Raw genomic sequence first — 12232 nt, 5'->3', positions numbered from 1 at the left:
GTTTTATCGTAACACAGACGATTAACTTGTGCGTCATCTAATTTCTTTAAACGCTTCTTTCCTGTTTAAACTCTCGATGCGAGCGGCTTTTATCAAGCATTTGTATTGCATTATTTTTAACTGCGTATCATTTCTTCACACCGGGCAAATGTGAGCCATCTGGAGCCTGTGAGAGCGTTTTATATGGATGGATCTCATGAAACCGTGAATGAACGCATCCAGCGCATGTTTTACAAAAAGTATTAAAAAAAGAAAATAAATGCTAAAATGTTTTTTACAAAGACCAATCATTTTTACAAAGCCATATTATATTAAAAAAATTCTCATTTAAAAACAATCATTTATGTTTCATTCTTTATTCCTTTTTCTTTAAGTTCAATGTTATCAATATTAAATGAAATCTGAATAACTATTTCCTTTTATCTGTAAAATTAAATCAATATCTAATGTTACAAATATTGCAAATACGGGATTGAACGATGTTTTCATTACTGTAATCCGAGTTTAATTTAGTTTATATTATAATTTATTTATTTAAGTAGTACTGTTTTTCTTTTTTAAATAACAATATTCAGTTTTATTTAATATTATTTCAGTGCTGTAGAACACGACCTGGACATTTGTAGCATTCACACAGATTATCATCATAACGGTCAATACCATCTATATGTTTGTCATATTTCACGGTTTCAGTACTGACCTAAAGTCAAACTTTAACCTCTGTCACGGGGTCACGACCTTTCTATTTAACAAGCTTTTGACGGATAAGACATTGAATAAGTGGAACATGTGACCAATATTTATGGCCTCTGAAAGAAACAAGTTTCAACTTTTAACCCCAAATGTGTTGAAAGGACCACATGTGATCAATGTGTTCAGCGGGACATTCACAACCAGAGAATGTTGAAGGTTCGATCCGCTTTGAATGAAAGCATCTGCCAAATGCATAAATGTTTACGGTCTCATTATAAACAATTGAAAAAAGTTTGAGTCACGGCTGACGTTCGTGTGCTGTGTCCACGTGTTACAGGAGAGTTTGTGTTCACACATTCATTCACTATCCTTGAAGGCTGTTGATAAGATAACTCCTCACATCACCGGCCGTTACAGAACACGCCTTCCTTTTGAATATCCTCTGCGTTCTATACCAAGGACACTCGCAGTCAAATCTCACATGTGTTTTCCGACCTCCTGCTCTTATACTGAGACAATAACTTCTGTAGATAAACTCGCTGACGATTGTTGGGTTTTGCCAGCGGATAAAGTGTAGCTTAGCTTGAATTTCAGCCCTGTCCAGTTCTCTGTCTGTTCACAAACAAGATCAGTTTACACAAGTGCATCGCGCCCGTCCTGATGCGATAACGTCTACACTTCATATCATTCTGAGACATCAGTTTCAACATTGACCAGCATCTGCAGTCACGTGAATCCTCAGATGAGACGGTTACAGTAAAGCAACAGCCATAAATGTCCCGATCCGATATTTCATCTGAACGACAGTCAATATGACACTAGCTGAACCGCTGAAGTCCATGTGTTTATCTTGTGCTTAGATACAGAGCAAAGTGTTCAAACAAAAGGTTCATTCATTCCAAACACATTCTGAACAATGAATGGGAGTCACTGATGTGGGTTTTATAAATAAAACCAAAGAAAATCTGTCAATCTGCTGAGCGTTTGATTTTCTGTATAAGTAGGAAAAAGATGAAATGTACAAAATAATGAACGAGGGACAGAAATGAACGAGTGCCAATACGACCAAATGAAAATGGTTGTAAGTGCAGAATGGACATTGTTTATTATCGGTTTATCTGAATGTTTAGGCCTTTGTAGCTCTGCACAAAACACAATGAAGAGTGCTGCTCCTGTCGGTGTCAGAAGAAAATGAAGCCATGAAGAACAAAGACTATTACTTAAAATCGTTTATTTTACTGTTTTTAAAATAGAAACAGAAATATAATTTTGATCAAAACTAGATGTTTTGCCCTCAAGACATTTTTTTTTAATTTTATTTAAGGTCTAGATTTTAATCTGAGCTCTTTTCATGGACTCTTGTGATTGGCTGATGATGTGATTGAAATGACTCTCTTACAAAAATTGCTCTGAAAGGACGAGCAGCCCTACTGACATCCAATTGAAATCTGCCGATGTCATCACTGAATGGCAAACTGCGTCTCTGCATCACAGCGCTGCGTCTGCAGTCTGTGTGTGTCTGCAGTCTGTGTGTGTCTGCAGTCTGTGTGTGTCTGCAGTCTGTGTGTGTCTGCAGTCTGTGTGTGTCTGCAGTCTGTGTGTGTCTGCAGTCTGTGTGTGCAGTGTGTATCTGTAGTCTTCACATTTACTTTTATTCACTTAGAATAAACGGATGTTTGTTATCCAAAGTGTGTGTTGTGTGTGCGCATCTGCGTCTGCAGTCTTCGCGGATGTTTTTATCCAAAGTGTAGTGTGCGTGTGCCTGTGTGCCTGTGTGCGTGTGCCTGTGTGCGTGTGCCTGTGTGTGTGAGCCTGTGTGTGTGTGTGATGTCCTCACTAGTATACTTAAACAAACCTGTGTGTATGTACGTGTATTTGTGCAGTGTGCGTGTCTGTGCGTGTCTGTTCAGTGTGTGTGTGTGTGTGTGTGTCAGCATCTCTGGCAGCAGGTCCTCTTACCCACTCTGCATGGATCATACCCACCCTTCCTCTCTCAAAGGGAGAACAGACATCCACCTCTACCTCGTTTTGCCTCGCTGCCTCTCCAGCCCATTAGTGAAATGCTGTCACTTCACCTTATTACACCCCCCCAAGTATCAGCTGCTGATTGAGCGGTCTCTCTAAGCATGATGGGATATTCAGTCCTCCAGGGACATGAGCCTGTCCGGTCTCTGCTCACAAGCTCATCCATTTTTTCATAGCGGCTTTCTCCAGCCACAGAACGGCCACACCTCAGATCAAAGTCTTCTCAAGACCACTGACATATTTTACAACCTGGTTACTCATTTACTGCTCATTTAGTACACAGAAGAAAACGGCGTTCTTTGAAATCCCAGACCAGTGTTTTGCATGCCTTTTGTTCATTCAAAAGCGAAGCGTGTCATTTCTGAACCACGTGTCTTTCTTCTATTATCCATTGTCGGGACAAACAGCTAAGTGCCACAGAACGGCGTGTAGGGCATGTGACGTGTCCCTTCATAGTGCACACACTACAGTCCTTACAATGTAAATAATAGCGTCGTCCCTCCAAAGGTGTTTAATATATTATCATCAGACATGTTTCCAGCGAGACTGTCTCTTGGTCTGTCAGAAAGATAAATAGCCGATGAGCTCGTCCGCCGCAGAGACGCGTCGCCACCGGAACAAACGCCTCAGCGTCTTCACCTCAACCTTACAGCTCCAGTTTCCACAGGAGATCAGAATATAACACCTCTGTTAACTCTTACCATCTGCTTGTATGAACAAAAGACATTGGAAATGAAAGTGTGGAATTAAACATGTGACATAAGACTTATCTAAACTCATAAAGTGACAAGCACAAGATGTTCACATGTTTTGTGAATATTGCAATATTTTTATCATCTCTGAAAACAAAATGTAGCTTGATGAGCACACTTTAAAAAATGCTAGATTTTTAGGTGTCATCACTTCGACAATCAGTTACTGATTTAAGTGTTGACCAGCAGTGTTGGGTGTAACTAGTCACCAAGTAATAACTTAGTCATTTAATTACCTCCCCTTGAAAAAGGAAAGTAAGGGATTGCTCACATTTTTTCTGTAATTTAATAAGTTACCTCTGATGTAATTAATCTAAAAACTGTGTGCAATATATGTGTGTGGCGTGCAATAGTGGAATTGACATCAAAATTTAAAGTCTAACTTTAAAATCTGTACTTTAATGTATAATTCTCACATTTATTATACATTGGTCAGTTAATAATACTACTTTATGTAGTTTTATATTATTTATTTGAGTTAAGAGTCGTGTTCATGTCTTCACTTGAATCACAAGGTTGATATAGGAGTAATTAAATACTTTTTCCATCCATCCATCCATTTTCTACCGCTTATCCGGGGCCGGGTAGCGGGGGCAGCAGTCTAAGCAGGGATGCCCAGACTTCCCTCTCCCTAGCCACTTCCTCCAGCTCTTCCGGGGGGACACCGAGGCGTTCCCAGGCCAGCCGGGAGACATAGTCCCTCCAGCGTGTCCTAGGTCTTCCCCGGGGTCTTCTCCCGGTGGGACATGCCCGGAACACCTTACCGGGAAGGCATCGAGGGGGCATCCGGAAAAGATGCCCGAGCCACCTCAGCTGGCCCCTCTCGATGTGGAGGAGTAGCGGATCTACTCTGAGCTCCTCCCGAGTGACCGAGCTTCTCACCCTATCTCTAAGGGATCGCCCGGCCACCCTGCGGAGAAAGCTCATTTCGGCCGCCTGTATCCGGGATCTTGTTCTTTCGGTCATGACCCACAGCTCATGACCATAGGTGAGAGTAGGAACGTAGATTGACCGGTAAATCGAGAGCTTCGCTTTGCGGCTCAGCTCCTTCTTCACCACGACAGACCGGTACAGCGACTGCATTACTGCATTACTGCAGAAGCTGCACCGATCCGTCTGTCAATCTCCCGCTCCATCCTTCCATCACTCGTGAACAAGACCCCCAGATACTTGAACTCCTCCACTTGAGACAGGAACTCTCCACCTACCTGAAGTGAGCAAGCCACCCTTTTCCGGCTGAGAACCATGGCCTCAGATTTGGAGGTGCTGATTCTCATCCCCGCCGCTTCACACTCGGCTGCAAACCGTCCCAGTGCATGCTGAAGGTCCTGGTCTGATGGGGCCAGCACGATGACATCATCCGCAAAGAGCAGAGATGTGATCGTGTGGTCACCAAACCCGACGCCCTCCGGCCCCTGGCTGCGCCTAGAAATTCTGTCCATAAAAATTATGAACAGAACCGGCGACAAAGGGCAGCCCTGCCGGAGTCCAACATGCACCGGAAACAAGTCTGACTTACTGCCGGCAATGCGAACCAAGCTCCTGCTCCGGTCGTAGAGGGACTGGATGGCCCTTAGCAAAGGGTCCCGAATCCCATACTCCCGGAGCACCCTCCACAAGATGCTGCGCGGGACACAGTCGAATGCCTTCTCCAGATCCACAAAACACATGTGGATTGGTTGGGCAAACTTCCATGAACCCTCCAGCACCCTGAAGAGGGTATAGAGCTGGTCCAGTGTTCCACGACCGGGACGGAAACCACACTGTTCCTCCTGAATCCGAGGTTCTACTATCGGCCGGATTCTCCTCTCCAGTACCCTGGCATAGACTTTCCCGGGGAGGCTGAGAAGTGTGATCCCCCGGTAGTTGGAGCACACCCTCCGGTCCCCCTTCTTAAAAAGAGGGACCACCACCCCGGTCTGCCAGTCCAAGGGCACTGTCCCCGACCGCCACGCGATGCTGCAGAGGCGTGTCAGCCAAGACAGCCCCACAACATCCAATACTTAACAAATAAACAAATAAATACTTTTTGGAGAGAGTTATTTTTATCTGTAATCTAATGACACTATTTTATATATAATTAGTAACTAGTAATTAATTTCGTTTTCAGAGTTAATTACCCAACACTGTTGACTAGTGATGAGTTGTGACTTAAAAATTGTAAATTGCATAACTTTTTTTTTTTTTACTTATTTTGATTAAATAAAGTAAAAAAAAACATGTGTGGTCATCACGTTAACCAGCTGAAAAAATTGTCCAAATGTTCAACAAGACCTTATCTTCTGTCTGTCCGCAGCCGAAGCCAACGAAGGGTCGTATGCGAATCCACTGCCTGGAGAACGTCGACAAGGCCTTGCAGTTTCTGAAAGAACAGCGGGTTCACCTGGAGAACATGGGCTCTCATGATATCGTCGACGGCAATCACAGACTCACGCTCGGTCTTATCTGGACCATCATCCTCCGTTTCCAGGTGCAGCATCACTTCGATTTTAGTTTACTTCGATTTTCACAATTTACAGACTTTTTACCGTGTTTTGTTTTGTGATTGTATGTGTGTAACAGATCCAGGACATCAGTGTGGAGACAGAAGACAATAAAGAGAAGCGTTCAGCTAAGGATGCTCTGCTGCTATGGTGTCAGATGAAGACCGCAGGGTGAGCACTCCTCCAGATTTAAGACTGAAGCTCGTGTTAACATGCGCTCCATGACTGACTGTTCTCGTGTGTGTGTGTTTCACAGCTATACCAACGTCAACATCCACAACTTCAGCACCAGCTGGAGAGACGGCATGGCTTTCAATGCCCTCATTCACAAACACAGGTACACACTTTAAAAATGTCAAAACGTTATCATTCATATTCCATCTCACCACGTTTAATAAAAAATCATGGCAATATCGCGTCTTGTTGGTTCGTGCTATTCTCACTTCTCTCCCATCTGTTTCCAGACCGGACCTGATCGATTTTGACAAACTGAAGAAGTCCAATGCTCACTACAACCTGCAGAACGCTTTCAACCTGGCCGAACAGCATCTGGGTCTCACCAAACTGCTGGATGCAGAAGGTCGAGACCCGTCCTGCTTTCAAACTTCAGACTTGCTTTTGAAATAAAAACGGAAGCTTAAAAGTACCCCATTAACAACATGTGTGGTCTTGTTCACAGATATCAGCGTTGACCATCCCGATGAGAAATCTATCATCACTTACGTCGTCACATACTACCATTATTTCTCAAAGATGAAGGCTTTGAAGGTGGAGGGAAAGCGTATCGGAAAGGTTTGTTACTCCTGTCTCCATTCGTCTCTCCGTTTGACTTCACGTCAGAACAGAGAATGATGTCGAGTTGTCGTCACTAGGTGCTGGATAACGCCATTGAGACGGAGAAGATGATTGAGAAATATGAATCTCTGGCGTCAGATCTTCTGGAGTGGATTGAGCAGACCATCATTATCCTCAACAATCGCAAGTTTGCAAACTCTCTGGTGGGAGTCCAGCAGCAGCTTCAGGCCTTTAACACATACCGCACGGTGGAGAAACCTCCCAAGTGAGTCAGGAAAAACTTTAGACGAACAGAATTTGTGGTTTATACAATCAATTGAGTTGGATTATTGTAACTCCTTGTATTTTGGTCTTTACTTTTGTAATCCTCCCTGTTAAGGCTTCAAATGGTTCAAAATGCCGCTGCCAGATTTCTAAAAAGGGTTCGCAAACGAGAACTTATTTCTCCGATTTTAATGTCTTTAAACTGGCTGCCAGTGGAATATAAAATTGAATTTAAAATTTGTTTTTAAGTCATTAAAAGGTTTGTCCCCCTCCTATTTATCTGATCTTGTTAATGTGAATAGGTCGACTAGATGTTTGCGATCCGCAAATAGTATTACACTAACTTACCCAAGGCGACTGTGCGTTTGCAGTGGCCGGTCCTAGATCTTCCTTTATCTGTGAGATCTGCACCTCTGTCCATGATTTCAAATCCAAGTTAAAATCTCATTTGTTTATCCGTGCTTTTAATTCATTATAACTTTAGATTTTATTCTCAACCACCGTTGTAACTTAATCATTTTTTATTATGGTTGTATTATGTTATTTTTTTATTTTGTTCTTGTAGAGAACAGTGGTCAACCTTAGTTTTGTTTATTTGTGCTATAAAACTAATGAAATGAAAATGTTGAAAAATTTACTGAGTTCAGTTTTCTCTTCGTTTAGATTCACTGAGAAAGGGAACCTGGAGGTTCTTCTGTTCACCATCCAGAGCAAAATGAGAGCCAACAATCAGAAGGTGTACATGCCCAGAGAGGGCAAACTCATATCTGACATCAACAAGGTGAGGATGACTTTGAAAATCTGTTTTGCGTCCATTTTTTTGAGGATTTAAGGTTAGCTTGTTTGTCTTCATGATCTTCGGTGAATTTAGCATTGAAGGCCAAAGTTATTTTCTCATCATTCACACCAATGTTTTTGTTGTTACTAAAAACGTTTAATGCATTATTTTAATGCTTTTTTAAACGTTTTTGACAAGGATTGTTTCATCCAAATTGTCAACTCAACATAAACATTTTCTCTTTTTTTAGTTCATCATTGTTGTGTGTCATAGTTTTATTTCTGAACTGTGTAAAACGGCAGCTCTAGTTCGTCTTGATTATTTGAGTTTTGCTGTGGTCGCAGGCGTGGGAGCGCCTGGAGAAGGCCGAGCACGAGCGAGAGCTGGCGCTGAGGACCGAGCTCATTCGGCAGGAGAAGTTGGAACAGCTCGCTCGACGCTTCGATCGCAAGGCCGCCATGAGAGAGACCTGGCTCAGCGAGAACCAACGCCTCGTCTCCCAGGTACATTTTGGTGGAAAGTCAAATGCACCTAATAAAAAGATAGAAGTGTAAAGAAATACCCATGTTTATTTAGAACATCTGTAAATCTCTGGGCCTTCAGAGCCATTCATAATCGGTTTACGCCCCCTGGTGGTGAAACGTGTGATTGGCACAAGTCACATTAACACCCCTGGTGGAAAAAATATTTTCAAGTATTGAGCAGTATAGTGCCTGCTTCTCCGAACAATTTCATTTTTTCATCTTTAGGACAACTTTGGATTTGACCTCCAGGCTGTTGAGGCAGCTACCAAAAAACACGAAGCCATCGAGACGGACATTGCGGCCTATGAGGAGCGCGTGCTGGCGGTTGTCGCCGTGGCGAAGGAGCTGGAGGCGGAGAACTATCACGACATCAAGCGTATCACCGCTCGTAAAGATAACGTCCTGCGTCTGTGGGAGTATCTGCTGGAACTCCTGAAGGCTCGCAGACAGCGGTTGGAGATGAACCTCGGCCTCCAGCGCGTCTTCCAGGAGATGCTCTACATCATGGACTGGATGGATGAGATGAAGGTGAGACATCACGGAAGCTAACAGAGAGATGTTTTAGAGCTTTTAAAATGGCTTTTTGTTGAAGTTACGATGAGTTTCTGACGTCGTTCTTTGTCCTCCGCAGATGTTGCTTCTCTCTCAGGATTATGGGAAACACCTTCTGGGTGTTGAAGATCTACTACAGAAACATGCTTTGGTGGAGGCCGACATCGCCATACAGGCCGACCGCGTGCGAGCCGTCAACACTAACGCTCAGAAGTTTGCTGTGGATGAGGAAGGTAATTCAGTGCACATTGATATCAGCCACATGCCATTCACACAGAACACGTCTTAGCGTCTAAAACCGCAGCGCCCACAAACGTTTTTAAAAAGGGCAGTGTAGAATGCAGATCGCAAGACGTCTCCGCCATGTCATACCAACTTGCTACTGTAAACATAAGCTTGCAGTGCTTTCCCCCCTCCAGATTATTCTGATTGATCCTTCTTTTGCTAACTGATCTATTTCTCCCTCTTGTACTTTATTATCTTCAGGCTATAAGCCCTGTGACCCTCAGGTCATTCGTGATCGTGTGGCTCACATGGAGTTCTGCTACCAGGAGCTCACCCAACTGGCGGCCGATCGTCACGCTCGCCTGGAGGAATCCCGTCGCCTCTGGAAGTTCTTCTGGGAGATGGCAGAGGAAGAGGGCTGGATCCGTGAGAAAGAGCAGATCCTATCCTCGGACGACTGCGGTAAGGATCTGACGGGTGCCGTGCGTCTGTTGAGTCAACACCGCGCCCTCGAGGACGAAATGAGCGGTCGGGCCGGTCACCTCCAGCACACGGTGCGTGAAGGTCAAGCCATGGCCGACGCGGGCCACTTCGGCGAGGCAAAGATCCGCGAGCGCATCGCTGATGTGCAGGCACAGTGGGCCGCACTGGAACAGCTGGCCGCCGTGAGGAAAGCTCGTCTGGAGGAGGCCTGCAGTCTTCACCAGTTCCAGGTTGACGCCGATGACGTGGACGCCTGGACCCTGGATGCCCTCCGAATCGTCTCCAGCGCCGACGTGGGGCACGATGAATTCTCCACTCAAGCTATGGTGAAGAAACACAAGGACGCGTCCGCCGAGGTCGCTAGTTACAGGCCGGTGATCGACGCACTTCACGAACAGGCCCAAGCACTGCGACCTGAACAGGCGCAGGCCGCAAATGTCAGCGAGCGGCTGTCAGGCATCGAGGAGCGTTATAAGGAGGTGTCCGAGCTGACCCGACTGAGGAAACAAGCCCTGCAGGACGCCTTGGCACGGTATAAGATGTTCAGCGAGGCGGACGCGTGTGAACTCTGGATCGATGAGAAGGAACAGTGGCTGAACAGCATGGAGATCCCAGAGAAACTCGAGGACCTTGAGGTCATTCAGCACAGGTCAGAGGTCAAACGTTACTCACTGTTTTTGCTCAGGTGTTGCTCTTATAAAGCTTCCAAGATGCACAAACGGCTCAGATAATGTACAGCAAAATCATTCAGTTCATTCCGTTTTGATCATTGAGATTCAAAAGAGAAATTAGCTTTGAGTTCTCAAAGTGTGGGATGACGACATTGGTTTCTTTGTAAACCTGCTCATAAGAAAGAAAAAGCACAGATGAGATCTCTTTAATCGAAGTGTCAAATTGAGCTCAGATTTGTCAAGTCCATATTATAGAAGATCTCAAATTCTCATCAAATTTACTCAAATCCAGATTATTTTACCTCTAAAATCTACATTCATTTACAACGCGGTACTCTTTATGTTTTAATTTCTCATGAGCAATTTTAAGAGAAACATTTGAGACAAAGTTGATGCTTAAATGGAGCACAATTGAATCTTCAGAGCTTTGAAAGAGCAATAACATTTTCATTCGGAATAGAAGTTATAAAAATGGTAAATGAGGAACATTTTCTGGCCCTTCTGTTCCTGCTGGCTCACGTCATTCCAGATGTATTTCTGAATCTTCCCTGTGGCTTCATAACAACTCCAAATACTGCTCGACACACTCCAGTAAGATCAAAGATCACATTCTTCATCTCAACTTGTCTTCGTGTTTTAGGTTTGAAAGTCTTGAACCGGAAATGAATAACCAGGCATCACGTGTGGCGGTGGTGAATCAGATCGCCCGACAGCTGATGCACAGCGGACACCCCAGTGAGAAAGACATCAAAGCTCAACAAGACAAACTCAACAACAGGTCAGAACAACGATGTCAATGTCAATCACTTCAATTTGAAAATGAATGATTTAAACGATTGGTTTCATGTGTTTGATCTTAATTTGGTACACAGATGGAGTCAGTTCCGTGATCTGGTGGACCAGAAGAAAGAATCCCTAAACTCCGCTTTGGGCGTTCAGAACTACCACCTCGACTGCAATGAGACCAAATCCTGGATCCGTGAGAAGACGAAAGTTATCGAGTCCACCCAGGAGCTGGGCAACGACCTGACGGGCGTGATGGCCCTCCAGCGCAAACTCACGGGCATGGAGCGCGACCTGGCCGCCATTGAAGCTAAACTGGGCGATCTCCGCGGTGAGGCCGACCGTCTGGGCGACGAACATCCCGACCAGGCCAAAGCCATCACGGGACGTCTGGCGGAAATCAACTCGGTTTGGGAGGAGATGAAGGAAACACTGCGTAATCGTGAGGCGTCCCTCGGGGAAGCCAGCAAACTGCAGCAGTTCCTCAGGGAACTGGACGATTTCCAGTCCTGGCTGTCCCGAACGCAGACGGCCATCGCCTCTGAGGACATGGCCAACACGCTCGCAGAGGCCGAGAAGTTGCTGGCCCAGCACGAGGGCATCAAGAACGAAATCAATAACTATGAAGAGGACTATCAGAAGATGAGAGACATGGGTGAGATGGTGACCCAGGGTCAGACAGACTCTCAGTACATGTTCCTGAGACAGAGGCTTCAGGCTTTGGATACGGGATGGAATGAGCTGCATAAGATGTGGGAGAACCGTCAGAACCTCCTGTCGCAGTCTCACGCCTACCAGATCTTCTTGAGAGACACCAAACAGGCCGAGGCTTTCCTCAACAACCAGGTATGATGGACACACGTAATTATACGCTGTCCACACTAACACTGGTATTTTAAAAACCGCAGCTTTTTCTATGCACTTTGGCCGTTCGTTGTGCAAACGCAGTACCCGGTAACTGAAACTTAACTTTCCGAAAACTCCGGCCAGGTTAACGATTTCAAGAAACTCCGACTTCAGTGTTGTTGTGTAGACTGCGAAACTGGAGTTTTGGTGTAGGACGATGAAATGCATGCCGCTATCTCCTTTATCTCCGTTTGACGTCAGATTCCAGGCCTCTGATTGGTCAACAAGGCTCTATGGCTAATGTTACATCCGCAACGTTTTTTACCACAGTTTTACCTCCTGTTTACTATAGTAAATC

At 44.8% G+C, this 12232-nt stretch overlaps 1 protein-coding gene across 3 annotated transcripts in view; it reads left to right on the top strand.

Moving 5' to 3' along the window:
- Positions 1-12232, top strand: part of sptbn1 (spectrin, beta, non-erythrocytic 1) — a 62040-nt gene that overhangs the window by 37075 nt on the left and 12733 nt on the right. For all 3 annotated transcript variants that reach the window (XM_056734230.1, XM_056734231.1, XM_056734232.1), the window contains 13 exons: positions 5767-5940; positions 6033-6124; positions 6210-6290; positions 6418-6533; positions 6633-6745; positions 6826-7013; positions 7676-7793; positions 8135-8293; positions 8540-8842; positions 8946-9099; positions 9353-10223; positions 10886-11023; positions 11118-11874. In XM_056734230.1, the coding sequence (XP_056590208.1) occupies positions 5767-5940; positions 6033-6124; positions 6210-6290; positions 6418-6533; positions 6633-6745; positions 6826-7013; positions 7676-7793; positions 8135-8293; positions 8540-8842; positions 8946-9099; positions 9353-10223; positions 10886-11023; positions 11118-11874 (3264 nt within the window). The remainder of the gene's footprint in view (positions 1-5766; positions 5941-6032; positions 6125-6209; positions 6291-6417; positions 6534-6632; positions 6746-6825; positions 7014-7675; positions 7794-8134; positions 8294-8539; positions 8843-8945; positions 9100-9352; positions 10224-10885; positions 11024-11117; positions 11875-12232) is intronic.

This window comes from Triplophysa dalaica, chromosome 21 (assembly GCF_015846415.1).
Source record: "Triplophysa dalaica isolate WHDGS20190420 chromosome 21, ASM1584641v1, whole genome shotgun sequence".
Taxonomy (NCBI): domain Eukaryota; kingdom Metazoa; phylum Chordata; class Actinopteri; order Cypriniformes; family Nemacheilidae; genus Triplophysa; species Triplophysa dalaica.
This window is presented reverse-complemented; position numbering and strand designations above follow the sequence as displayed.